The sequence below is a fragment of the Chrysemys picta genome, chromosome 16, assembly GCF_011386835.1.
Source record: "Chrysemys picta bellii isolate R12L10 chromosome 16, ASM1138683v2, whole genome shotgun sequence".
In the NCBI taxonomy this organism is placed as follows: domain Eukaryota; kingdom Metazoa; phylum Chordata; order Testudines; family Emydidae; genus Chrysemys; species Chrysemys picta.
The window spans coordinates 12,618,687-12,646,336 of record NC_088806.1 but is presented as its reverse complement, the minus strand read 5'-3'; the positions used below and the strand labels follow the sequence as shown (position 1 = coordinate 12,646,336).

Below are 27,650 nucleotides of genomic sequence, written 5' to 3'. Positions count from 1 at the left end.
CAGCAGGCCCCGTGCGCCAGCTTCCGGGCAGGCGCAGCTCGCCCCGAGGAGAGGGGGCGTTTCCTCGCCCCTAGCCCTGCGCGCGCGGCAGAGCCGGGCCCGGGGACCGACAGCGGGTGAGTGGGAGCCTCCTCCCTCGGAGCCTGTCCTGCCCCCCGCCGGCACCGCGTGTGGCCGGGCCCCGCACCTCCCCCTCCAGTGCGCCTGCCCCCGGGACCCCTCTGCTCCCGCCATAGCCCAGGGAATTTTTTTTTAAAGGTGAACATCACCTTTGGGGTGTGGGAGGGGGTGCGGTGTGCAGGGAGGGGCTCAGGGCAAGGGATTGGAGCAAAGGAGGGGTGTGGGGTGTATGAGGGGGCTCAGGGCAGGAGGGGTGTGGAGTGCTGCAGGGGGCTCAGGGGTGGGGGTTGGGGGCTGGGGGGCAGGCAGGGGGCTCAGGGGTGGGGGTTGGGGGCTGGGAGGCAGGCAGGGGACTCAGGGTATGGGGCTGGGGGTAGGCAGGGGGCTCAGGGGTGGGGGTTGGGGGCTGGGGGCAGGCAGGGGGCTCAGGGGTGGGGGTTGGGGGCTGGGAGGCAGGCAGGGGGCTCAGGGGTGGGGGCTGGAGGGCAGGCAGGGGGCTCAGGGGTGGGGGCTGGGGGGCAGGCAGGGGGTTCGGGGCAGGCAGGGGGTTGGGAGCCGGGGGGCAAGCAGTCGGGGTGCAGGAGGGTAGGCGTTTGCAGGCGGGCCCCAGGCTGGGGATCTGGGCTCCCCCGTCCTGGCGGGCAGGCTCAGGGGCCGGGCTGGGCGCTTTGGGCCAGGCCGGGCAGAGGCAGCCGGGGAGGACCGCAGCGGGGCCGGGCTGCTCCCGGAGCTGGACTCAAGGCCGAGGGAGCCGGGCCGGAGCCCCCGATCAGTGCTGGGGAGCTGAGCTCGCAGCCGTGCTCCGGGGAGGCCTGTGGGCTGGGCTCGCCCCCTACTCCGCCCGCTGGCTCCCGGGCTCCACTTAAGGTGGGCTGGGCTCGGGGGCGGCCTGACCCCCCTCCCCCCGGCAGTGCCCAGGCCTGCGACCAGCGCTGGGAGCTCAGGCGGGTTTGGGGCCCCGGGCGCTGGAGGGAGGCAGCTGCCTTGGGGGGGTGGGGGGCGGAGGCAGCTGCCTTGGGGGGGTGGGGGGCGGAGGCAGCTGCCTTGGGGGGGTGGGGGGCGGAGGCAGCGCCCCTGCAAGCGCCACGGGCCACCTTAAGCGGCTGTGTTGGTGCTGCCGGGTGGGAGGCTGCCAGCGAGCACATGGGGCTGTTAAAGCAGCCAGCCCATCGATGGGAAAGGGGAGCCCGGTTCAACAGGGTGCAGGGAGGGGGGGGCGCGGTGTCAGCGCCCGGGGCTCTCAACCCCCCTACCCCTGCCTGTTATATCCGTTACCGGCCCCGTGCCCCTCCCCCCCACCCCGTTATCTCCATTAACAGCAGCATGTTTGCAGATGAAGGCGACTCGCCCCACATTCGCTGCGGGGGAAAGAGGCCGAGCGGGAGGCGAGACCAGTTTTCAGGCACATGCGGAGGGGGAAGAATCGTTCCCCGGAACCGCTGCGGCTGGGAGCAGAAGCAACGGGGTTAAATGGCAGCCGGGGCGGTGTAGGTCGGACAGGTGGAAACACGTCCCTACTGTCAGGGGGGTTCAGCGCTGGGGTAAATTGCTCAGGGAGGTTGTGGAGTCTCCATCATTGGGGGTGTTTAAGAGCTGGATGGACAAACACCTCTCAGGGATGGTCTAGATAATACTTAGCCCTGCCTTGAGTGCCAGGGACTGGACTAGACAACCTCTCGAGGTCCCTTCCAGGCCTACGATTCTATGAAAGCTGGGGGGCCTCCCGCTCGCCGTCTGGGGTACGGTGTCTCCCAGCTGCTAACAGGACACTGGGCTGGGCCCTGACTGACTTTCCCTTTCCCCAGGTACGGGATGAGGGGTTTCCTCCCCTCCTGGGGCTGCTCTGTGCATGGCCTAGTCCAGGAGCGGGCAAACTTTTTGGCCTGAGGGCTGCATCGGCTTTCGGAAATTGTATGGAGGGCCGGTTAGGGGAGGCTGTGCCCCCCCAAACAGCCAACCGTGGCCTGGCCCCCACCCCCTATCCCTCATCCTGCTTCTTGCCTCCTGATGTGCCCCCCTGGGATTCCTGCCCCATCCAACCCCCCCAGTTCCCTGATGGCCCCCTCAGGATCCCTGCCCCATCCGCCCTGCCTCCCCCCACTCCCTGTTCCCTGACTGCCCCCGCACTGCCCCATCTAAACCCCCTTCTTCCTGACAGGCCCCCGGGATCCCTGCACCCATTCAACCCCTCCGTTCCCTGCCCTCTGACTGCCCCGACCCCTATCCACACCCCTGCCCCCTGACCACCACCCCCAACTCCCCAGCCCTCTTACCGCGCCGCCTGGAGCACTGGTGGGTGGCGGCGCGGCTGTGGCTGGAGCCAGCCATGCCACAGTACAGCACACAGCACCGGGTCAGGCCGCGGCTCTGTAGCTGCGCTGCCCAGCCACCCAGAGCATTGCACCGGCGGCGTAGTGTGCTGAGGCTGCAGGGGAGGGGGAACAGCGGAGGAGGGCCAGGGGCCTACCCTCCCAATCCAGGAGCTCAGGGGCCGGGCAGTAGGGTCCCATGGGCTGGATGTGGCCTGCAGGCCGTAGTTTGCCTATCTCTGGCCTAGTCCCTGCTCCCTCAGGCAGTGTCCAGAGCAGCCGCCTCTCTCCCGCCTCCTGTATTAACACCTCACATTCTGGCCATTGCTTTTGCCAGAAAAGTGTCCAGAACCTATGACAGTCAGTCACCATGAGGGGTCTTTCCCCCTGGTGCTGATTTGGATCCCTGGTGATCATTATTTGCGAGGGACAGGACATGAGAATTAGTTGAATCTTTTGGCTCCTCCATTGCCTCCTCTCTCCTGTTAAAGCAGCATTGACCTGGGCTCCCTGGTGCCTGTGTGAATGGATGGCACGGGGGGGGTGGGGGGGAGTGAAAGAACGTAGCCCGGTGTCCACACCCTACAACTGATTGCAATAATCATGGTACAAATTATGCCTTGTGAGGGACCATTGGAAAACTCATAATTTGCTGGCCATTATTGTCCCAATGAATTCTGTGTGGCAACGTTATATGTGAAGTTGTAAGAGGTCCTTGTAGCATGTTATTAACACGTTCCAAACCCTCCAGCCCTGCCCAAACGGTGGTTGGCAAATTGTCCTGAGTCCTTGCCCCAGATGTGGGGAGCAGCGGTGGTGGGAAAGGGGGGATCCCCCATTATATGTTTTAAAGGATTTTGGCTCCTCCCTCCTATACCACATTTCCGGTCTCATTGACTCCAGTGTCTTGATTGACATTGCAATAAGAACAAGGCGTGACTCTGGATTAACTTGAGGGAGGTGGTGTCATTAGTTACTGTTACCAGGGGCGCTGGCTGTTGCTGACGGAGGGGCGGCTGCTCTCTCTCACTTTCCACTCAGTGTTGGGTTTGAGTTTCTTGGGTCACACGCTGCTGCCTCCAGTGTGATCTGGGAACGCTGGGCCGAGCAGCTCCTCTGCCCCAGCAGGGTCTGTGCCATGGAGAGACCTTCGTTAAAGCTCCTTCAGTGCCCAGCCAAGGGGAGAGACTTTCTCCAGTGGCTGGAACTAGCCCCCTACAGTCACCCCGGTCTCTGCCAACACCCACCACTGAGCCAGAGACCTCAGGGAAAGTGCTGGGGTTGGGCAGGGAAGTGACTCTGCACAAATGTCCCGGGAGCCTCGGATTTCACAGCCCCTGGGAATGTGCTCCCTGGTTGTGAATGTCCCTGAGGGAGGGCTGGGAGCTGCTGTGCAGCAGTGAAGCAGCTGCCCTCAGCTCCTGCCAGGATCTGCCCAGGGAGCAAACTGGGGGATTCAGGAGTGGAAGAGACTGGGCCCCAGTGGGGTTTGCCCTTTGTGTGTCTGGAGGGTGGAGGTGTCAGGAAGGGAAAGGGGGGAAGACAGAGATGGAGGAAGCGGAGAGAGAGTGTGACATGGCAGATTTCACCATCTCTCAACAGGCCAGGGATTACAGGGAGAGGGGGGTGAAATCTCCTCTGCTTTCCTGTCCTCTAAAATTGGCAACAAACTCCTCAATTGTTCCCCTTTTCTCTAACTATCAATTGTGGGTAGGGAATCCATGTGAATTCCCTATTTTTTCTCAAATTATTGACTAATTCTCCTTTCTCAGATTTTTCTCCATTTTCTCTCAAATTGGCCAGTGTCAAAATTTAAAATCTAGCTTTGGGGTGTTTTCCCCACCCATTTTATCTACAGCAGTTTCTCATTGTTTAGGTGGGAAATGGTTGCCCTGAGCCATTGTGGGATAGCTGCTGGAGACCTGTTAGGGTCGGCACAGGTAACGCAATGTTTACACTTGCACTGTGTTGTCCTCAGTACATCGGACCATGGCTCAGTGTTGTTTGGGGAGGTGGTGTTACTGTGTTGGCATAATGGACAGCTTACATTGGTGGAAGACAAACTTAAGTGCAGATATATGTGCAACGAAGTCAGTGCAATGCAGCTTACGCTGACCTAGTGTAGACCAGGTCTTTGTAGACCAGGCCTGGGAGGGTTTAATCCTGGTGGGAAGACCTACCTCTGCTAAAGTCACTGTTTTCCAGTGTGGCAGAGCCTACAATGTCAGTTTCCAGGGAAAAACGTCTCGTGGGGACTCTGTGGAGAAATGGACAAAAGCCCATTCTGAAATCTCTCCAATTGCTCTTTTCACCCCGACAGACTACAGAATAACGTCCATGTTTTGCTCTAGATCGTCCCACCCTTCCAGAGGAAAGGCAATGGCTGCAGCGGAGTTAGCTGAGGTATGGGATTATCACGGAGCTGGTGGTGGGTTCTGGCTGGAGGAGATGGGCCGTAAATGTACAGGAGGGTGGAGCTGCTGGAGGTGGGAGAGGGCAGGAAATAATCAGGGTGGGGAAAGAGAGAGGACAAACTTGCCAGAATTAATTCGGATTAGGCCCCACATTGAAGGAGCAGACTCCTGGGGTTTGGGCGTGGAACTTTCCCCTGTTTGTGGAACAGGAAATAACCCCTGCCAGGGCTGCAAAAACTTCCCAGACTCCCAGTGCTGCAGCCTGAACCAACAGATACACTTCATTATTTAACACTCTCCAAACTTTGTGTCATCAGCAAACTTCATCAGTGATATGTTCTCTTCCAAGTCATTGATAAGCAAGTTAAATAGCAGGAGGGCCAATAACCGATCCCTGTGGAACCCTAATAGAAACCCACCCACGTGACCATTTAGAGTTACACTTTGAAATGTATCAGCTGGTTTTAAATCTAGTTCATGTATGTCATGTTAATTTTGTATTGATGTAGTTGTTTAAGTATCATGTTGTACCAAGTCAAATACCTTAAAGAAATCAAAGTATATTACATTAACACTATTCCTTTATCAACCAAACTTCTGATCTCCTTAAAAAAAAAATCCAATTAGTTTGTGAGGGTCTGTTTTCCCTAAATTCATGTGATTGGAATGAATTATATTACCCTCTTTTAATTCCCCCTCTTCCCCCGCATTATCTTGCCCAGGTTCAGTGTGAGGGCTATTATCTTGGTCATCCCTTTTACACTTTTTTTAAATATTGGGGCAACTTTAGCTTTCTTCCAGTCTTCTGGAGTTTCCGCAGTGTTCCAAGAGCTCTTGAAAACAACAAGCATAATGGTCCAGAGAGCTCCTCGGCCTGCTTTTTTTAAAACTCTTGAATGGAAGATATCTGGAACTGCTGATTTCAAAAACGTCTGATGTTAGGAGCTTCTATTTAACATCCTCATGAGTTCTGATTTTAATGAAAAGAGTGTCATTGTTAATAAAATACCACAACATCATTGCTTGTTTTCCCCAAATCCAGGAGAGAAATAGTCATTGAACATTTTTACTTCTTCTGTATTATTATTATTGATGTTTCTGTCCTTTCCGTCTACTAATGGACCAATAACAGTGTTAGGATTTTTGTTGTTGTTAATATACTAAAATAACACATCCCTCCTTCATATTTCCTAATCCTGCTGGCCAGAGCTTTCTCCATATCTTTCTTTGCTTCGCCTTATTAATTTTCTACAATTCCAAGCTTCTGACATTTTTTCCTGTCGACTTCCTGTTTCTTCCAGGTGTTTGTTTTTATATACAATCTTATGGGGGGGATATTGGGATTCCTGCCAGGAGGCTGTCCTGACCCTGCCGGCGACTCCATTTCCTATATCCGTCTCTGGCTAGTAGGTGTGTGATGAATATGATGACCCCTGCCCCCCCGCCAGCGTGAGGGGATCTCTTTTTCTCCCCTCAACCTGGTGCCTCCTGGCTCCTCAGGGTGGGAGTGGACTGTGTGACCATGTCCCTCCCAGAGCTTCCATTTTCCTGTTCCTGCTCTCCCAGGAATCCTGGGGGTCGTACTAAAGTACTACGTGGGGGGCTCTTGCTCTTTCAGGGGCTGGTGACCTTTGAGGAGGTGGCTCTGTATTTCACCAAGTCAGAGTGGGCTCTGCTGGACCCCGCTCAGAGAGCCCTCTACAGAGACGTCATGGAGGAGAACTATGAGAATGTGGCCTCGCTGGGTAAGCATTCCTGTCCCTTTGGTTATTGGAAGCTGTGGGTTCTCTAAAGAAACTCTGTAGTAATAACTCTATACTTTTACTACTCATACATGTGTAGACTGGTTTCCATGTCTTGCCCTCCTCCCCCCTTGCTTATGTCTCATCCCAGTATCATTTTTAGACGTACACAAATTTAAATACTTATTTTTTTGTGCATTAGTCAACAAAATATATATATTTAATTTATCCTTATTGGATGCATTAAAGTCCAGCCCCTACCCCTTGCTTTCTCTCTGAGGGCTATGACCATTGCATGTGGGAATGTTGGTAATATTTTTATGATTCCAGTACATACCTCAGTTTCCCTCTGTGCTCGATATTACTATAATCTGAGTGTAAAGACCAGGACACATGAGGTGTTTTTGTTACAGAGCTGTCATGGGTTCACACAGAGAGCTCTCTTGGAACTAAAAGCATGTCTGCACTGCAAGCGCTACAGCTGAAAGTGGCCAGCCCAGAATTGTTCCGCAGACCCAGCTGTGTCTAAGTGGGGGCTAGGCTGACCTAACTATGGCAACGTCTGCACTACAGAGTTTCGTCAATGCCGTGTGTGTTGGTTAAAGCAGGCTCTTCTTTGAGTGATGGTCCCTATTGAATTCCACTGAGGCTAATGCGCATGCGCCCTGCTCCCAGAGCCGGAGCTTTTTATAGTAGTAGTGTCTGTGGGGTCACGTGTGCGCCCTTGCGTTGCCTTGTGGTTTTGCCTGCGTCTTCAGTTCCCTCTCACCGCCGCCCAGTCCAAGTCAGAGCTTCTGCTGTCCCCTCGTCCCTGGTGATGCATTTTCTTTATTTAGTCAGGATGTTACCCGCACAATTTAACGCTTCCACCCCGTACCAGTCCTTGTGTGTATGCAGGGACAAGGGGCCCAACTTCACCCCACCCAAGGCTCAGGGCCAATATCCCTTCCTAGTGAACTCAGGGTGCTACAGGTCTGCAGGGCCCTTTCCCAATGAAAGAGCCTTATACAGTAATATCCTTAAACACGTGCATGTCTCTATTAGCATCAAATCAAGAGAACACATACGCCAAGCATCTAATGCTCACCCCTCCCAGCAAAGACAGCTGGACGTCTCCCGGTGGCCAGTCAGGATCTGCTCTCGTCCGGAGCTCCGTCTTCTGTGCAATATGGTTGTGCAGGGGTAAAAGTCCTGGCACCTTTGGTCTTGAGCTGTGTCTCGGAGTTAAGATCCAACGATCCTATCTTCAGACCCCCATTATAATTAAAATGAGGATTTTTCTTATCTATGCTTTAACCAATTATTTTACTTAAGACATAGCTATGCAAACACACTAAACAATCATTTTCACTATAAGGAGGTTCACATGCCTAAGACCACCTATTGCATTAGCTTTTGTGTTTTTCAAAGTTAGTTAAAACTTCTCAAGGTCTACTTATCTTTGTGCTTTGTTAGTGGAATACACTGTCAGGGTAGAATTGCTTAACCAGCAGTAGACTGGGACACTGCCTATTTAAAGTACACTTTCTAACTATTTATTTAAAATTTCTTTAGCAACAGCAAAACTTTTTACTTTTTATTATCAGACAGAAACTCAAGGCTAACTTATCCATTCTCTCCCCATTCTCATGACACTGTGAATATCTATCTATCTCCAGTTAGTAGCGCTGCAGCTAATACTTTTCTATCTGTCTGCCTATGACAAGGCCGAATTCCCCTGACTCTAGTTTTGTTTCCAACTTATGGTGGCTGAACCCACAAGATGGCTGTGGGTTATGCTAGGTCCAGGCCTCTCATTGCAAGGACTTTGTTTTGTATAGTTTTGTAGTTGTTTTATGTAGTTTTCTTGTTTTTGAACGTTTTGTAGGATTAAGGACTGGGTATACTAGTCCAGCGGTTTCCCGCCAAACAATCCCCAACTCCCCACTTCGCCCCCAGCACCCGTGTCTGGGTATTCTCTATAGTCAGGATTTTCTTGGTTTCTGTAGTGATTTTTCTTGTTTCTAAAAGTTCCGCAAGGCTCAGGATGCGGTTCTCCTTCAACCCTCCCCACCCCCTTCCAGCACCCAGGTCTGGATGCTGGATTATGACTAAGAGAACATGATTCAAAGTCTGCACTTCCTGTCCTCCTTTGTTCTCCCTCAGTGACGAGCACCAATGCTGTCTATACTGCTTGTGGGAAACCCACACCACATCTAGGTGCAGCATCTGTCTCTACTTCCCTGCCCGTACACGGGAAGACAGAGCCCCTCCCCCCCAACCCACCACTCGCTGCAAGAAGCACCTTATGGAGCTAACCCCGGGACGCAGTTGAATCCTGGTCACCGAACCCCCCAGTACATTGGACTGAATCCAGGAGGTACTGGTACTTGAGTCTCTGGGCACCAGCGCTGCAACAGCAGGATCAACCGGTTTGGCCATATGAGAGCTCGTGGCTCCAATATTCGCCATCAGAACAATCCTGTTCAGCACGGGAATCCTCTCCTGTAGCACAGACCTGTCCTTCGACAAGAAGGCGTTTGAAATCCGGATTGGACGATGCCCCAATCAGCCCGGCCCCGATGGTACTGACAGATCCGGAGGGATTTCTCTCGTCATCCCGAGGCGAGGCTGTGTCATTGACTCTCTCCTCTCCCCCAGACTACTACTGTCAGTTTCAAGAGCTGCTATGGAGGACAGCTCAAGCTCTCGAAATACCGTTGGAGGAGGTGCAGCACAGGCAGCACCACCTGCTGGCCATTTTGCACGCGTTGGTACCGGCCAGGGTGGGCCTATCAAACGAGGACACTCTCCAACAGACATACACTATGTGCCATCCCCTGCCCATGTGCACCCCCACCTCAAAAGGGGCAGAAAAGAGGTACAGTGTCCTTCCTCCCCTCCCCTCCCCCCCCTTCCAGGGTTCCAAGTTTCTATTCTCTCATCCTCTGCCCAATTCCCTGATGATTCAGGCTGCTATAGAGTGAGCTAAACAACAGCACCCACGCTCCACCCCAGCTGACAAGGAGAGCAAGAGACTGGACCTTATGGGTTTGGAAGGTCTTCTGCTTGGACGGCCTCCAGTCCTGGATCTCGAACTGTCTGGCAGTGATGGCCAAATATGACTTCTTACAGTATGGACATGGCAAATGAGCTACCTCAACAGGATCATGCCCAATTCCTGTCAAGTCTAGAGGAAGGCAAGTTGGTCGCAAAGTTGATACTTCAGGCTGTGGTTGATTCAGCAGACACATCCTTGTGCATTTTGGCAACTGGAATCGTCATGAGGAGAGAATCCTGGTTTCCGTAGAGAAGTGCAGAACACTATTGAAGATCTCCCTTTTGATGAATCACACCTCTTCAATCAAAAGACAGATGACTCCTTTCACTTGCCAGTGAACCTCCTCAGAAACATTGTATAGTCCACAGAGCCCATTCACCTAGGCCGACAGTGCAGTCCTCCACGCAACACTGTCTGTGCGTAAGCTATATTTCTGAATGCAAGTAGAGAGCCGTCTCACTTTGCGTGCATCCCAACTTTCTACCAAAGGTGGTTTCCTGCTTCCATCTCAACCTACCCATACACCTACCTGATTGCCCAAATCACATGCTTTGAATGAGGAACGGCAGCTTCACTTCCTTGATATATGTAGGGCACTGGTCTTTTACCTACAGAGGACACAGCCATTCCTGAAATCTCCCTGGCTATTTGTTGCCATAGCCGAGAGAATTAAAGGGCAGGCCATATCCACCCAGAGAGTCTCGAAATGGGTCTCAGGGTGAATTGAGCTCTGCTGTCAATTATCAGGATGGTTCCAACCAAGTGGGATATGGGCCCATTCCACGAGAGTGCCAGCATCGACTACTGCTGCGCTCCATGACATGACCCTTACGGACATCTTTTCTTGCTACAGAGCGTGGTTCTGTGGCGGACAGCTCATTTAGTGCAAAGGTCCTCTGCTCCACAGTTCCGTCTTCTTCCTCTCACCCTCTGCCTATGTAGGTACTGCTTTTGTTACTCACCCTCGGTGGAATAGAAGCCTTCTCTAGTACATTATTCCCCTGTTCTGGAAGTGCTGATCTATGTAGGGGGCATCAGATCCTACAGCAAGAGTCACAAGCAGCATCAGCCAATTCCAGTCTTCCATGTCTGTATCGTCAACCTCCTGCTCTGTCATTGACACCATCAGGTTCCTTCAGTGGGTCAAAAAATACCGCTGGAATGCCCACCAGCATCTCAAGGAAGTTCCACTTGTTTCCTGAAACAGGAGCAGAAACCGAATCAAGAGAAATTCTTTGAGTGGTGACTCCTCCATGTTGCTGCCTCCTGTTCCTGGGAGCAAGCAGATCGAAATGACAGCTCAACAGGATGGGTTGGTGGGTTTCTATAACTTGCTGTGACATGCAGGGGTGGACGGTCACGTTTTCCACATTGCACTAGGAACAATGAGCTGGAGTGGCCATATTTTGGGAGGGCCCTAGGAAGTCTGGGATATGGTTAGCTGGACTTAGGTCTGCGTATTGCAGTGTGGACCCTGGAGTCCTCGTGTGGGGCTTGGGCTCAAAAATTCTTATTACTTAGGTTCAATATGCAGTGTGGACACTCAGGCCCTGGGATGGCAGTTTCAAGTTGTGTAGATTTGGGTCCCACTAACCCTTGGTAGTGTATACATTGCAATGTAGGCATAAGTCATGTCTTTACTACAAACTTAAGTCGACATCCTACCGCCAGAGTTACTAAGTTGGTTGTGCATGTAAACACCACACTCCTTGTGTCGGTGGAGTGCGTCCTCACTAGCAACGCTTGCATTGATGCAGGGAACAGTGCAACTCGCCACAGGGGGTTTTGGGAAGGGCTTGCAATGCTTCATGGGACCAAAACATTCTCTCACAGGTGACTGGAAACATGGCTTCGACATCCCATGATGCCGTTTTCTCCCTCCCCATATTTCATCTGCAGCCCATAGTATTTTGCGCCTTTTTTTCAAGAGGCTGCCATAGCATATGCCATCTCCAGAGAAACATGGACCCCGCTCAGCTGTGCACTATTGTGGTGAGCGTTGCAGACACCACACGTGCCTTATCCTGTAGGATATTTCCAGAGCTGAGAGAGGAACTGCCGCACAGAACATGACCATGTCCTTCAAGTAGCACTGCTGGAAACCATGTAACGAAGCAGTCGCCCAGCAGCTGAACATGGCCAAGTGCTGGTTCCGGTCCCGAGAAACAAGCACTGACTGGTGGGATCGCATCTTTATTCAGGTATGGGATTACGAGCAGTGCCTGCAGAACTTTTGTATGCACAAGGCCACTTTTCAGGAACTGTATGCGGAGCTCTCCCCAGCCCTGAAGTGCAGGGACATGAAATGAGACCTGCTCTGAGAGTGGAGAAACGAGTGGCAATTGCTGTGTGGAAGCTTGCAACTTCAGACTGCTACTAGTCATTGGGGAATCAATTTGGAGTGGGTAAATCCCACAGGTAAGTGGGGAATATGGAGACCGGGGAGATGGGTCGGAAACAAGAGGGAGTGTGGGCTATATTGGCAGAGAGAAAGGAGAGTCAGGACAAAACTGGGAGGAAAGATCAAACCAGTATCTTAGATGCCTATATACAAATGCGAGAAGTATGGGGAATAAGCAGGAAGAACTGGAAGTGCTAATAAATAAATACAACTATGACATTGTTGGCATCACTGAAACTTGGTGGGATAATACACATGATTGGAAAGTTGGTGTGGATGGGTACAGCTTGCTCAGGAAGGATAGACAGGGGAAAAAGGGAGGAGGTGTTGCCTTATATATTAAAAATGTACACACTTGGACTGAGGTAGAGATGGACATAGGAGACGGAAGTGTTGAGAGTCTCTGGGTTAGGCTTAAAGGGGCAAAAAACAAGGGAGATGTCATGCTAGGAGTCTACTACAGGCCACCTAACCAGGGGGAAGAGGTGGATGAGGCTTTTTTCAAGCAACTAACAAAATCATCCAAAGCCCAAGATTTGGTGGTGATGGGGGACTTCAACTATCCGGATATATGTTGGGAAAATAACACAGCGGGGCACAGACTATCCAACAAATTCTTGGACTGCATTGGAGACAACTTTTTATTTCAGAAGGTTGAAAAAGCTACTAGGGGGGAAGCTGTTCTAGACTTGATTTTAACAAATAGGGAGGAACTCGTTGAGAATGTGAAAGTAGAAGGCAGCCTGGGTGAAAGTGATCATGAAATCATAGAGTTTGCAATTCTAACGAAGGGTAGAAGGGAGAACAGCAAAATAGAGACAATGGATTTCAGGAAGGCAGATTTTGGGAAGCTCAGAGAGCTGATAGGTAAGGTCCCATGGGAATCAAGACTGAGGGGAAAAACAACTGAGGAGAGTTGGCAGTTTTTCAAAGGGACACTATTAAGGGCCCAAAAGCAAGCTATTCCGCTGGTTAGGAAAGATAGAAAATGTGGCAAAAGACCACCTTGGCTTAACCATGAGATCTTGCACGATCTAAAAAATAAAAAGGAGTCATATAAAAAATGGAAACTAGGACAGATTACAAAGGAGGAATATAGGCAAACAACACAGGAATGCAGGGGCAAGATTAGAAAGGCAAAGGCCCAAAATGAGCTCAAACTAGCTACGGGAATAAAAGGAAACAAGAAGACTTTTTATCAATACATTAGAAGCAAGAGGAAGACCAAAGACAGGGTAGGCCCACTGCTTAGTGAAGAGGGAGAAACAGTAACAGGAAACTTGGAAATGGCAGAGATGCTTAATGACTTCTTTGTTTCGGTCTTCACCGAGAAGTCTGAAGCAATGCCTAACATAGTGAATGCTAATGGGAAGGGGGTAGGTTTAGCCGATAAAATAAAAAAAGAACAAGTTAAAAATCACTTAGAAAAGTTAGATGCCTGCAAGTCACCCGGGCCTGATGAAATGCATCCTAGAATACTCAAGGAGCTAATAGAGGAGGTATCTGAGCCTCTAGCTATTATCTTTGGAAAATCATGGGAGACGGGAGAGATTCCAGAAGACTGGAAAAGGGCAAATATAGTGCCCATCTATAAAAAGGGAAATAAAAACAACCCAGGTAACTACAGACCAGTTAGTTTAACTTCTGTGCCAGGGAAGATAATGGAGCAAGTAATTAAGGAAATCATCTGCAAACACTTGGAAGGTGGTAAGGTGATAGGGAACAGCCAGCATGGATTTGTGAAGAACAAATCATGTCAAACCAATCTGATAGCTTTCTTTGATAGAATAACGAGCCTTGTGGATAAGGGTGAAGCGGTGGATGTGGTATACCTAGACTTTAGTAAGGCATTTGATACGGTCTCGCATGATATTCTTATCGATAAACTAGGCAAATACAAATTAGATGGGGCTACTATAAGGTGGGTGCATAACTGGCTGGATAACCGTACTCAGAGAGTTGTTATTAATGGTTCCCAATCCTGCTGGAAAGGCGTAACGAGTGGGGTTCCGCAGGGGTCTGTTTTGGGACCGGCTCTGTTCAATATCTTCATCAACGACTTAGATATTGGCATAGAAAGTACGCTTATTAAGTTTGCGGATGATACCAAACTGGGAGGGATTGCAACTACTTTGGAGGACAGGGTCATAATTCAAAATGATCTGGACAAATTGGAGAAATGGTCTGAGTTAAACAGGATGAAGTTTAACAAAGACAAATGCAAAGTGCTCCACTTAGGAAGGAAAAATCAATTTCACACATACAGAATGGGAAAAGACTGTCTAGGAAGGAGTACGGCAGAAAGGGATCTAGGGGTTATAGTGGACCACAAGCTAAATATGAGTCAACAGTGTGATGCTGTTGCAAAAAAAGCAAACATGATTCTGGGATGCATTAACAGGTGTGTTGTGAGCAAGACACGAGAAGTCATTCTTCCGCTCTACTCTGCTCTGGTTAGGCCTCAGCTGGAGTATTGTGTCCAGTTCTGGGCGCCGCATTTTAAAAAAGATGTGGAGAAATTGGAAAGGGTCCAAAGAAGAGCAACAAGAATGATTAAAGGTCTTGAGAACATGACCTATGAAGGAAGGCTGAAAGAACTGGGTTTGTTTACTTTGGAGAAGAGAAGACTGAGAGGGGACATGATAGCAGTTTACAGGTATCTAAAAGGGTGTCATAAGGAGGAGGGAGAGAACTTGTTCACCTTAGCCTCTAAGGATAGAACCAGAAACAATGGGTTTAAACTGCAGCAAGGGAGGTCTAGGTTGGACATTAGGAAAAAGTTCCTAACTGTCAGGGTGGTTAAACACTGGAATAAATTGCCTAGGGAGGTTGTGGAATCTCCGTCTCTGGAGATATTTAAGAGTAGGTTAGATAAATGTCTATCAGGGATGGTCTAGACAGTATTTGGTCCTGCCATGCGGGCAGGGGACTGGACTCGATGACCTCTCGAGGTCCCTTCCAGTCCTATAATCTATGATTCTATGATTGTATGAAATCCACCATTGGGGTTGCTGCGATTCAAGTAGGCAGGGCCATTAATCGCCTTCTGCTAAGAAGAATAGTGACTCTGGGCAATGTGTAGGACATACTGGATGGTTTTCACAGAATCATAGGACAGGAAGGGACCTCAAGACGTCATCTAGTCCAGTCCCTTGCAATCATGGCAGGACTAAATATTATCTAATCATAGGGCGACCAGACAGCAAGTGTGAAAAATTGGGACGGGGGTGGGTAATAGGAGCCTATATAAGAAAAAGACCCAAAAATTGGGACTGTCCCGATTTTATAGGGACATCTGGTCACCCTATCTAATCATCCCTGACTGTGTTTGTCTAACCTGCTCTTAAAAATGTTCATGATGGAAATTCCACAACCTCCATAGGCAATTTATTCTGGTGCTTAACCACCCTGACAGTTAGGAATTTTTTCCTAATGTCCAATCTAAACCTCCCTTGCTGCAATTTAAGCCCATTGCTTCTTGTCCTCTCCTCAAAGGTTAAGGAGAACAATTTGTCTCCCTCCTCCTTGTAACAACCTTTTATATACTTGAAAACTGTTATATCCCCTCTCAGTCTTCTCTTCTCCGGACTAAACAAACCTATTTTTTTCCAGCTTACCCTCATAGGTCATGTTTTCTAGACCTTTAATCATTTTTGTTGCTCTTCTCTGGACTTTTTCCAGTTTGTCCAGCTCTTTCCTGAAATGTGGTGCCCAAACGTGACGAACTATTCCCCAAAGGTCATTTCTTTCTCTGGGTGAGTGTTATAATTTTTACACTGAATAGGGAGTTACAGAAAAGTATATATAGTCAGCGCCCAAAAATTCTTTCCAAGGAAGCAAAGACCTATTTCTCAGTGCTTCTGGCATTGGAAGCTATGCATTCTGAAATATGCTCATTCCCATAAACACCATATCTGAATATTTTTAAGCTCTAAAGTTCCTCTTGTAAGAGCCGTAGTATGGTACCATACAAATGACAATTTCTATTTTGCCGCAATGGGGTTCACTAACTGCGGTGGGGCGATAGACGGCACGCATATCCCTATCTTGGCACCAGGCCATGTTGCCACAAAGTATATAAACAGAAAGGGATACTTTTCTATGGTGTTGCAAGCGCTGGTGGATCAGCGGGGGCATTTTACTGACATGAACGTGGGATGGTCGGGGGAGGTGCATGACACGCATCTTTAAGAACATAGGTCTGTTCAGAAAGCTGCAAGCAGGGACTTTCTTTCCAGACTGCAAAAGCACCCTTGGTGACATTGAAAATAGTGATACTGGGAGACACAGCCTATCCCTTATTCCTGTGGCTCATGAAGCCAGACACCTGGGCAGCAGCAAAGATCTGTTCAATAATAGGTTCAGCAAGTGCAGAATGGTGGCTGAATGTGGCTTTGGCCGTTTGAAGGGTCGCTGGTGCAGTTTGCTCACTAGGTTAGACCCTGTGGGGATGTGGGGGAAAATCCCCATGATTATAGCTGCTTGTTGTTATCTTCATAATATATGTGAAGCAAAGGGAGAGAAGTTTCCTCCATACCCTACCCCTGTCTGCTAATTTTGAGCAGCCAAATACCAGGGCTCTAAGAAGAGCTCAGTGTGGAGCAATGTGTCTCAGGGAGGGTTTGAAACCCCAGTTTAGTAATGACCCACAATAATGCACGCTGCTATTCTGTATCGTGCTTACCCATCGTCTGAAACTTGCTTTGACTGCTGTTTTGTTCTCATACATATCTTCCCCCCCTTGCTTTGAATTAATAAAGATGATTTTATTTTCAAGACATACTTTTATTGCACATAGATATGAACACTGAAAGATCTGTCCAAGAATTAAATCTTGGAAAGATGATGGAATAAAATTGGGAGTGGGGAAAACACATTCATCTCTTCTTTAAAAGCACAGTGGCCTTGCCTGTCATACATCAGCATCTGTGTAGCTGTTATTCTTGGCACCCTCCTCTGGGACTGAGTGGAAGGGATATTGCAGTGCCCCCCTTGCCTAGTGGGAGGTGGGGTAGGGGAGCAGGGGGAAGTACAGCGATGTTGGAATGTTGCTCTGCAGGGGCCAAAGAGGGAGTCAAACCTCAGGGTTTTTCTCCCAAAGGTCAACCAGATGCCTCAAAATGTCTGTCTGTTCCTTCAGAATCCGCAGCATCTCCTGCGGCATGCCATGGTCATTCTCCTGGGATGTTCATCTGCTCGCCATGTCCATTTTTTCTGAGAGCAATCCTCCACGCCCTTTTGCCGGGCAAACTAGTTGAAACAATAGTAAAGAATAAAATTGTCAGACACATAGAAGAACATAAAATGTTGGGCAAAAGTCAACATGGTTTCTGTAAAGGGAAATCGTGTGTTACTAATCTATTAGAGTTCTTTGAAGCAGTCAAGAAACGTGGACAAGGGGGATCCAGTGGACGTAATATACCTGGATTTCCAGAAAGCCTTTGACAAGGTCCCTCACCAAAGGCTCTTACATAAATTAAGTTGTCATAGGATAAGAGGGAAGATCCTTTCCTGGATTGAGAACTGGTTAAAAGACAGGGAACAAAGGGTAGGAATGAATTGTAAATTCTCAGGATGGAGAGGGGTAACTAGTGGTGTTCCCCAAGGGTCAGTCCTAGGAACAATCCTATTCAACTTATTCATAAATGATCTCGAGAAAGGGGTAAACAGTGAGGTAGCAAAGTTTGCAGACGATACTAAACTGCTCAAGATAGTTAAGATCAAAGCAGACTGTGAAGAACTTCAAAAAGATCTCACAAAACGAAGTGATTGGGCAACAAAATGGCAAATGAAATTTAATGTGGATAAATGTAAAGTAATGCATTCTGTCATGGAAAGAATCACCCACGCATGGATTTTAGTTTACCGACTCAAGCCCGAGCCTTTATTTATTGCAATACACACCAAACGCGTTGGGGTGACAGTCCAAAAACTGACATACCTAGGCCCGCACGCAGGCGGCTTTTATTCTGTCAAACCGCAAGCAAAGTACAAATTATACGTCATTTGCGAGAAATTAAAGCTGGGGTCAGCCCCCCTATTCCCGGTACCTTCCTTATTATTTTACGAGTATTGGGTACATATTAGGCAAGGGGTCACTTGGTATTTTCCTTTAGGGGTGTTACTTGGCACCAATTTAGGGGTATTTCTCAGAAGAGTACATGTCATCTTTCCGGGGTTTTACGGTTATGGGCATAGGGGGTTAACACAGGACGCTCAAAGAAGATATATGATTGGCTGATTTTGCAGATAGCTGGAACTACAGGAGAAGTTGGCCTCTGCAAAGCAAATTCTTCATATTAAGCAGTTATTATATTTCATAAACAAGCGGTTATTATGTTACTAAAGCGGTTATTATGTGCAGAGGTCGCTTGCATTGTTTACTCCCCCTCCCTCCTCTTGTCATAACCCTTGACCAAATTTGGCAGAGAACCGTGCAGTTCAGTCTTGTTCAGGCCAGTCTTGTTCAGGCCTTGGCCTGTACTCCTTTTTGTAAAGGCAGTCAGCATAACAGTCCTCTGTTAAAGGGTCTGTATTTAGGCCTCTAGAATCACTCCGGTCATTAAAAAGAAGGCCCTCCATTTCTCTTTCCCCACAATTCTATACATGCAATATGATGGGGGCTAATTTAGCTACAACTAATCAGGAAAGAGATCTTGGAGTCATCGTGGATAGTTCTCTGAAGACGTCCACACTGTGGAGCGGTAGTCAAAACGAACAGGATGTTAGGAATCATTAAAAAAGGGATAGAGAATAAGACAGAGAATATCTTATTGCCCTTATATAAATACATGGTACGCCTACATAATGAATACTGCGTACAGATGTGGTCTCCTCATCTCAAAAAAGATATACTGGCATTAGAAAAGATTCAGAGAAGGGCAACTAAAATGATTAGGGGTTTGGAACGGGTCCCATATGAGGAGAGATTAATGAGACTAGGACTTTTCAGCTTGCAAAAGAGGAGACTAAGGGGAGATATGATAGAGGTATATAAAATCATGAGTGGTGTGAAGAAAATGAATAAGGAAAAGTTATTTACTTGTTCCCATAATATAAGAACTAGGGGCCACCAAATGAAATTAATGGGCAGCAGGTTTAAAACAATAAAAGGAAGTTGTTCTTCACACAGAACACAGTCAACCTGTGGAACTCCTTGCCTGAGGAGGTTGTGAAGGCTAGGACTATAATAGGGTTTAAAGAGAACTAGATAAATTCATGGCGGTTAAGTCCATTAATTTCATCCTTAGCCAGGATGGGTAAGGAATGGTGTCTGTAGCCTCTGTTTGTCAGAGGGTGGAGATGGACGGCAGGAGAGCGATCACTTGATTATTACCTGTTAGGTTCACTCCCTCTGGGGCACCTGGCATTGGCCACTGTTGGCAGACAGGATACTGGGCTGGATGGACCATTGGTCTGACCCAGTATGGCCGTTCTTATGTTCTGTGCCCACTGTTCTAGAGGCATTCATTATCTCATTAAACATATCACATGTTCTCTTTTGCCTCCATCTTGTCTGGGAGAGCCTCTCCGCCGATGTGGAGGAAGAGTTGAAGGCCACACCTTCAGCTATAACACATGCAAAGCACAAAGGAACCATTGTCAGGGCAGACCCAGGCTGTAGTGCAGAATTGCTATATAAAAATCACTCCCCTGAATCCATGCCAGTATAAAGTGGAACATTTTCATTTCTACAAGGTATTTACTGAACCGGTTTGCTGTTCCAGCTATGCTGAGTATGGCATGGGGGTAGGGGCGCTGGACCATCTGCAGTGGGACGGGGGTCACCTGTGGTGGAAACGGAGATGCCTAGGGGGCCATGCCCACCTCCCCTTAGTTACATGGATGTTGGCTGAATGTTGGGGACCAGCCTTCCCCATCCCAAGCTGCAAGTCTTAGTAGAAGTGGCTCAGGTGTGTGTGTGTGCTTGTGATGGTGTGTGGCTACTACAACATTTTCCTTCCCCCACCCCTCCCCTCAACCCTCTGTTGCTGCTGCTGCTCTCTGGTGCCTGAGGTTTGCCGTTTCTGAGGTCAGTGCTGACCCCTGCCACCCAAACTACAGCCATGTTTTGTGGAGCGTGGGTGAAGGGGGGATTGCAGCACCTCCTGAAACATGTCGTCTTTGCTCCATCTTGGTCACTTTCTGATCTGGCAGAGGCACTCCACCAGTGTGTAGGGGGGTTCCCCTGAAGGCCATATCTACAGAAGAACAAGAATTACCTAAATGCATGATTGTTAGTTCACACACAGCATCGAATCATTACAGTAAAATACACGTTTTGTAACATACCAAGCACACAGAAACACTTGTACATTTCTATCCCCTCACCCACTTCCGCACTACATGAAGCAAAGGAAAGTTGGCCGTCATAACCGTGCAGCATCAACTCAAAAAAATCACCTACCAGGGTTCTCCTCTCCTGCTTCTTGCTCACTAGAGTGGGACTCCTGGGACTGGCTAGATACCTCCAGAATGACTCGCCATCCCACATGGCGACCCAGCCGTGGGCTACACGTCATCTAACTCCACCTCCTCATCCATGATTTTGTTGTCAGGGTTAGGTCCACTTGACGCTGCTTTCAGCCACGCCAAAGTATCCACAGGGCTCTTGGCGGTGCAGGTGGGGATGCAGCCAAGGATAGCATCCAGCTCCTTATAGAACCAGCAGGTCTACGGTGTAGCACCAGATTGACAGTTTGCTTCCCTTGCCTTCTGGTACGCCTGCCTCTGCTCCTTTATCTTCACTCTGCATGGCACTGTGTCCCAATCATTAGCTCTTTTCACACAAGCCAAGAGAAATGTGCCCGTAGGTGTCGAAGTTCCTATGGCTGGAGCACAGCTGGGACTGGACAGCCTCCTCTCCCCATATACTGAACAGATCCAACTGCTCCACATTGGTCCAAGCGGGAGAGTGTTTGCCATGTGGAGCCGCCATGATCAGCTGGAAAGATGCGAGGTGAGCTCTCCACGCCAAGTGGCAAAGAGGTCACTCCTAAATAAAGGGATGTGTGTTTGCCTTAATTTGCATTTAAGCTGTAAACAGAGTCATTGAGCTGGAAGGGAAAACAAAGGAAGCTCAAAGAGGTGGGGGGAAAAAACAACAGGGAATATCCTTCCACATGGATTCTGTCTCCTGGTTCTCAGCTACGAATGTTTTTCAAGAGGGGGACCAAAACTATAAAAAGGAATGACAAACACCCCAAGGCACCTTCCCTTCTCCCTGCCCACCTGATTCCCTGCACCTGAGACGGTAAAAAGAAAGAGCGGTTGGATGCTGAGGGAGGGTTTCTGACCTGAGAGTTTTATTAATAATCTGCTAAAACGTGGTGAGAAAGTTTGCTTTGCAACTAAGAGAGTTTTTAAAGTAAATGTTAGTAAGCATTTTATCTGTATTTTTCTTGTAACCTGTCTGACTTTATGCCTTGAAATGTTTGCAACAACATTGTATGCAAAGTTATGAATTTCCCCTGTATGATGATAATAGTAGATGTTCAAACCCACACAGCCATGACTAGGCAAAAGTTGTTAACCCAGTCTAACCTAAACAACGGAATGTGTGCGTACCTCAGTTGGCATATAAGTAATAGGGTCCTTGAGACAGCAAGAGGAGGAAATGGCAGGAGCAAAGGCAAATCTGCATTTCAGCATACGCAGGGGAGACGAATGAGCCTGGCTCCACCTTCACTGCTAGACTCCAGGTCACCTTCTTTGCTGTTTGAATAAACTTTGCTTTGAGGGGCAATCCTGAGTAGAATCCACTTCAAAGGGTGACTGGACTATAAAAGAGAGGGGCAAATACCCCAAGGCACTTCTTAGGTCAAAGGGGGTGGAGGGGAAGAAGACAAAGGAACCAGCCCTTTGACTTTGGTGAAGATCCTGACCTGACAATTTGGTCAACCCTGGGAACACGTGCTAAGGATTTTACCTTGAACGAAGTTGTGCTTGTTAAGTTTTAGAAAACATTTTATCTTTATTTCTCTTGTAACCATTTCTGACTTTTAATACTTTATACTTGTCCTCACTTCAAATCTCTCTTTGTAGTTAAATAAACTTGTTTTATTTGTAATCAAAACGAACCCAGTGTTGTGTTTGTTTGCTAACTCCAGTTAAAGTAGCAAATTCTTGAATATTGGTCCCTTGACGGGCAACGGACGTCTCATGTGTGAACTGTCCAGGAGAGGGCTGGTCAGTGCAGAACACAAGTTTGGGGAGAAATTTGGGCCGGGGAGTGTGTTGGGGCCACCCTGCACATCGTAACCCAGGCTGGTGGAGGCCAGAGTGGGACTGGAATGTTGGTGACAGGCTGCTGGGCCAGGGCTGTAGCCGTACACAACACTCAGGGTGTGACCTGCATGCTGGTAGGCTGTTTCTCAGCGGCCCAGGTTAGGAGCTACAACAGCAAAGCATTGTGAGGAACCCAGGATTACAGGGCAGGTGGTGACACAACCTTTCTAGGATCTGGATTGCACCCCCAGAATGTGACACAAGTATCCCACAAATTCAGTTGATCTCTGAATGTGTTTTCTGTCACTTGTGCAGGGTTTCCAGTTTCCAAACCTGATGTGATCTCCTGGCTGGAGCGAGGGGAGGAGCCATGGGTCCCAGACCTCCAGGACTCTGAGGAAAAAGAGACCCTGAGAGATGCCTGCACAGGTGAGGAATCAGTTAAACCAACTCAAAATCTGTCCCTGAATTAAGGAAATATTTGGGATTCCTACGAAGCCCTTGTGAGCTCTCTGAGTTCAGGATTGTTTTAAGGAGATGTGGCATCCTCATGGCAGACTTCACTTACGGCTTCCTACCTGTCCTTACTTATGCCTGACAATAGCTCCCTCCCCAGTCTACTTTCTCCCTGAGTGTTTGGTTGAGATTTAGACCCAGAATTGATCCCCTCCTCTCTCTCCTTTGGGGAAAGGTTTGGGGGAGATTTAGCTCTTTCTTTGTTTGATCTCTCCATCACCTATTTTCATTTGATCCCCCCTTTCTTCCATTCCTCTCCCTGTGGTTCCCTTTTTCTCTGGCAAAGGGAGTGACCTATGTCTGGTTTCTCTCTCTATCCTAGCAGATGATGGGATGGCGAATGAGGAGGCGAATCCTCAACAACATGATGCTGAGCAAGTAGAAGCACATGGGACGTTCTCAAAAAGATCCAAAGGGAATGTTTCCTGGAGTTGTGCACAGGCAAACAACTGTGAGAGTCAGAACAGATCAGAGAAAAAGTTCAGTAGAGACTCAGACCTTACTAGACATGAGAGAATCAACACAGAAGAAACACCCTACATCTGCCTGGAGTGTGGGAAAACCTTCAAACATAACTCAATCTTTATCATCCATCAGAGAATCCACACTGGAGAGAGACCATACGCATGCCCCGAGTGTGGGAAAAGCTTCAGTCGCAGCTCAAACCTTATCAGACATCACAAAATCCACACCGGGGAGACACCCTACACATGTCATGAGTGTGGGAAAAGCTTCAGTTGGCACTCAAACCTTATCGCACATCAAAGAATTCACACGGGAGAAAAACCATACATATGCCCTGAATGTGGGAAAAGCTTCAATCGGCGATCAAACCTTATCACACATCACAGAATCCACACAGGGGAGACACCCTATAGCTGCCCTGAGTGTGGGAAAAGCTTCATTTGGAGCTCAGACCTTATCAGACATAGGAGAATCCACACAGGAGAAAGACCCTACTCGTGCTGTGAGTGTGGGAAAAGCTTCATTCGGAGCTCAGACCTTATCGGACATAGGAGAATCCACACAGGAGAAAGACCCTACTCTTGCTGTGAGTGTGGGAAAAGCTTCATTCGGAGCTCAGAGCTTAATAAGCACCAGAGAATCCACACTGGAGAGAGACCCTACAGATGCCCTGAATGTGGGAAAAGGTTCATTCGAAACTCAGAGCTTAATAAGCACCAGAGAATCCACACTGGAGAGAGACCCTACAGATGCCCTGAATGTGGGAAAAGCTTCATTCGAAATGCAGATCTTAATAAACACCAGAGAATTCATACTAGAGAGAGACCCTACAGATGCCCTCAATGCGGGAAAGGCTTCAGTTATAGCTCACAGCTTGTTTCACATCAGAGAATCCACACAGGAGAGAAGCCCTAGTCGTGCCCTGTGTGTGAGAAAGGCTTCAATTATGGCTCACAGCTTGTCTCACATCAGAGAAGCCACACAGGAGAGTAACACTATACTTGTATTCAGTAGGGCTGCCCAAAGATTTTTTGTTTCTTTTTTTGTTTGTTTTTGTTTTGGTAATACGTTGGCTAATTCCTACATAGTGGTCTTTAAGCTTGATCGCACCATTTCCTGTACTGTAGTCTCTCAGCTCCCCCAGGTGAGTTGCCGCCGTCTACCTTTTGCAGTTCAACCTTACTTTGGGGTGAATCCTGTGATCCTTTCTATCAACTCCTTTGTCTTATGAGTTATGGGAGGATGTGTCCCTCTTGACAGAAATGTCCATCAGTCCAAGTTGGGAGAGAGAGGGTTGACCTCATCTAACTACAGTGAGATAAAAATGATCTGTTCCTTGTCTCTACTAGAATTGTACATCGAGTTATGCCATGTCTACACTACCACTTATGTCGGCAAAATTTATGTCGCTCAGGGGCATGAAATAACTTTTATCATCCGCTCTGTTACTTGCCTAGCAAATCCTGCATTCTCTTTTCTGTCCTGATTTTTGGCTTCCCAGCACTCTTTGCGTAATCTGGTCTCTCTCTCATCATGCTGCAGCACCTCCCTGAACATGTCTTCCTTGGGACTTCTCAGCTTCTTCCTTATATGCTGAAGCCGGTCAGCAGGGGTGTGTACTGTGTTCCTCAAGGTCTTGGCTGCTGTGGACAATGCACAGAAGAGGGATTGTTACGTTCCAGCAAACGACTGAAACATTTCAGTAACAAGGGCCTTTTGCAACTAGTAGCAATCACTTTCTCTGTGACACACAGCTCCGCGAGCACCCCAATCATGGTGAATGTCAGGAGTGGGGGGAAGGTGGTTGTGTGTACAGACAAAACAGTCACGGCTTGCAGGGCAGATTTGCAGGGAACCCATTCTAAAATTATCACACATTTTTTCACAGGCGGCCAACCTGCTGGCTGACATCTCGCTGCGGCGGGTGACCAGAGAAACCAGGGCACAGCCGCTGAATGCTTGTGGCTTTCACCCCGGTCTATATGTAGCTCAGCTATGTGCCGCTTTGGTCCCAGCTCCAGCAATTGCTAAAGGGCAGGGGACAGTTTCCTACAATGGGGGAACTAACGAGGCTGCAATCCCTTGGAATCTGCGGCAGAGGAACAACAAGTACCTCTTGGAAACTTTCCAGAACCTCTCTGGAGAATTCTCTGCAGCTCTCAATGTCCATCAAGACCCTGCTTGGCCATGCAGATTAGTGACCCAGCTCACAGAAAACACTACCTGCTTCCCACTTTTCGATTCCCTACACAAGTCTCAGCAACTTACCCGGTGTCTCATCTACTTCCTGGTCCACTTTTCTGGAGTGGAGAAAAGTTCCTGGCTGCCGACCCCACTGGCAGCTTCACATCTTCTTCTAGCTCCACTTCTTCATCCAGAATTGCAGCCTCCGGGTATAATGATGCTGGTTCTGGCAGGACCCAACTGAGAGTGCTAATTCAGGACAAATTGCTAAAACAGGGCAGTTACAGCCCAAGTCGGGTTTTTCCACCTCTAAAGCAAACCAAACCAGCCAGACAGTGAAGACTTTGGTCTCACCCCACTGGCTAACCGCAAGTCATACAAGCAATTCCCTTAAATGCTCCAGTTTCCCAGTGTCACCACCAGTGCCACTCATTATGGGGACAAATGGTTATGAAAACCAATACCCCAGTAAAAGAAAAAAGGTCCTCTCGATCCCAAAGGACCAAGCCCCAGACCCAGGTCAATATACAAATCAGATCTTACCCACAAATCACGCTGTTGCCAATCCTTTAGACTCTAAAATCTAAAGGTTTATTCATAAAAGGAAAAAGCAAACAGGAAATGGGATTCCATAGCCTAGTCTGAGGGTTAAATGGACATGCTCAAACTGAAAAGGGCCTTGGCACCCAGGAAAAAACTGGTTGCAAAAAAACAAAACTTAAAAAAACAGAAAAGCTGCTATCTTGTACCCATCACCATTTTAAATTAAGACACCTGCCAGATGGGACATCATATTTGGTTTTGCAAACACGAGAACTGGGGAACTCAGTGATTGTTACAGTATAACTGGGTAAAAGGTTACACAACAGGTCTCCTTACGGAATTTTTTCTCAACAGAAACATGTTAAAAGCTTATAAAAAAAATTCCATTTGAAACAGAAATAATTAAAGTCTATACTAGGTCTTTATTTTGATATGCACTATTTCTCCTACATACTGCCATACACCAGCCCCTTTTGAGTGAGCTTTTGCTTTAGAACTCCTTAACCTGAAGAGGGTAAATTACGTCAAATAAACTTCACAGAATTAGTCACCATTTCATATACTACTCAGGGGAGGCAGGGGACAGAAACATAAGAATGGCCAACTGGGTTAGACCAATGGTCCATCTAACCCAGTATCCTATCTTCTGAGAGTGGCCAATGCCAGATGCTTCAGGGGGAATGAACAGGTCAATTAGCGAGTGATCCATCACGTATCAATCATTCCTACCGTCTGGCAGTCAGAGGCTTAGCCATCTTGACTAACAGTCATTGATGGACCTATACTACATAAACGTATCTAATTCTATTCTGAACCCAGAAAACTTTCAGTGTTACAAAGTAATTCAGATTATCACATAGTCAGTCTCTTATTCTGCAATAAACTTTGTTTAATTCCATTTTCACTGGTAACAACATATTTGAAGGCTACACCATTTAATCATGTGTGTTAGTTTTCTCTTACTCCCCCTTTCCACCAAGTGAGCTTGTGTAAAGTTGTGTTCTGTAGTAATATAGGTGCCTTCTATTTCTGGGAGCTCATTTATCTCTGGGTCTTTGGTCGTAAGTGTTGGTGGATGACAACTCAAATGGGTTCTCATCATGAGAAAAAAGCACTTGTATTCTATTTTCACAATTTTAATATTTCTTTAATATCGAGATGGGGGAGGAGGTAATGTAGAGGTAACTGTCTCTTATTTTATACCTTCCCCCTCTCTTTGAGGATTCCCCCCCTCACTGGTGTGTAGACAAAACAGTCCCCAGGGTGTGGCCATTCAAAGCATCTTTCAGGTGAATTATAAATGTCTTGTTCACACCTTCTGGGCACATGACATTTGAGACTTCTTCAGGGATGACATGCATATCCATTGCTTACAGTTCCCCTGATGGTGACTGGCCACTTCAGTAGCTAATAGTTTTCCAACCCCTGGGGTCAGTCCTTTGTTGACACTGTGGAGTCAGAATTACAACATACTTCAGTAACAAACATATTGTAAAATCTCATAGCGCCACTGACAATGTTGGTGCACACGTTTTAACAGGAAAATGATATTCAGTAGATTATGAGTTTTCAAATGATACCTCACAAGGCATACTTTGTACAAAACCTATCCTAACCGTAGAACAGTGGTGAATATGGGGGTTCAGGGTGTTACTTGGGGTACAGTGCGTCACACTTAGAGGATTGGAT

General features: G+C 48.2%; 2 protein-coding genes across 19 annotated transcripts in view; one reads left to right on the top strand and one right to left on the bottom strand.

Moving 5' to 3' along the window:
* The window catches only part of LOC103306853 (zinc finger protein 436-like), a 495,746-nt gene that overhangs the window by 73,739 nt on the left and 394,357 nt on the right, over window positions 1-27,650 (bottom strand). The gene's annotated exons all lie outside the window — the stretch shown is intronic.
* Window positions 12-26,859, top strand: LOC101937714 (zinc finger protein 660-like). 2 transcript variants are annotated; one of them, XM_065569890.1, is made up of 6 exons: window positions 12-116; window positions 1,454-1,661; window positions 4,750-4,832; window positions 6,462-6,588; window positions 22,569-22,682; window positions 23,092-26,859. In XM_065569890.1, the coding sequence occupies exons 2-6, from the start codon at window positions 1,454-1,456 to the stop codon at window positions 24,147-24,149; spliced, it is 1,590 nt and encodes a 529-aa protein (XP_065425962.1). In that variant the 5' UTR covers window positions 12-116; the 3' UTR covers window positions 24,150-26,859. The 2 variants fall into 2 exon arrangements, with proteins under 2 accessions (XP_065425962.1, XP_065425963.1); XM_065569891.1 differs by lacking the exon at window positions 1,454-1,661 and having other exon boundaries at window positions 45-258; window positions 23,095-26,859.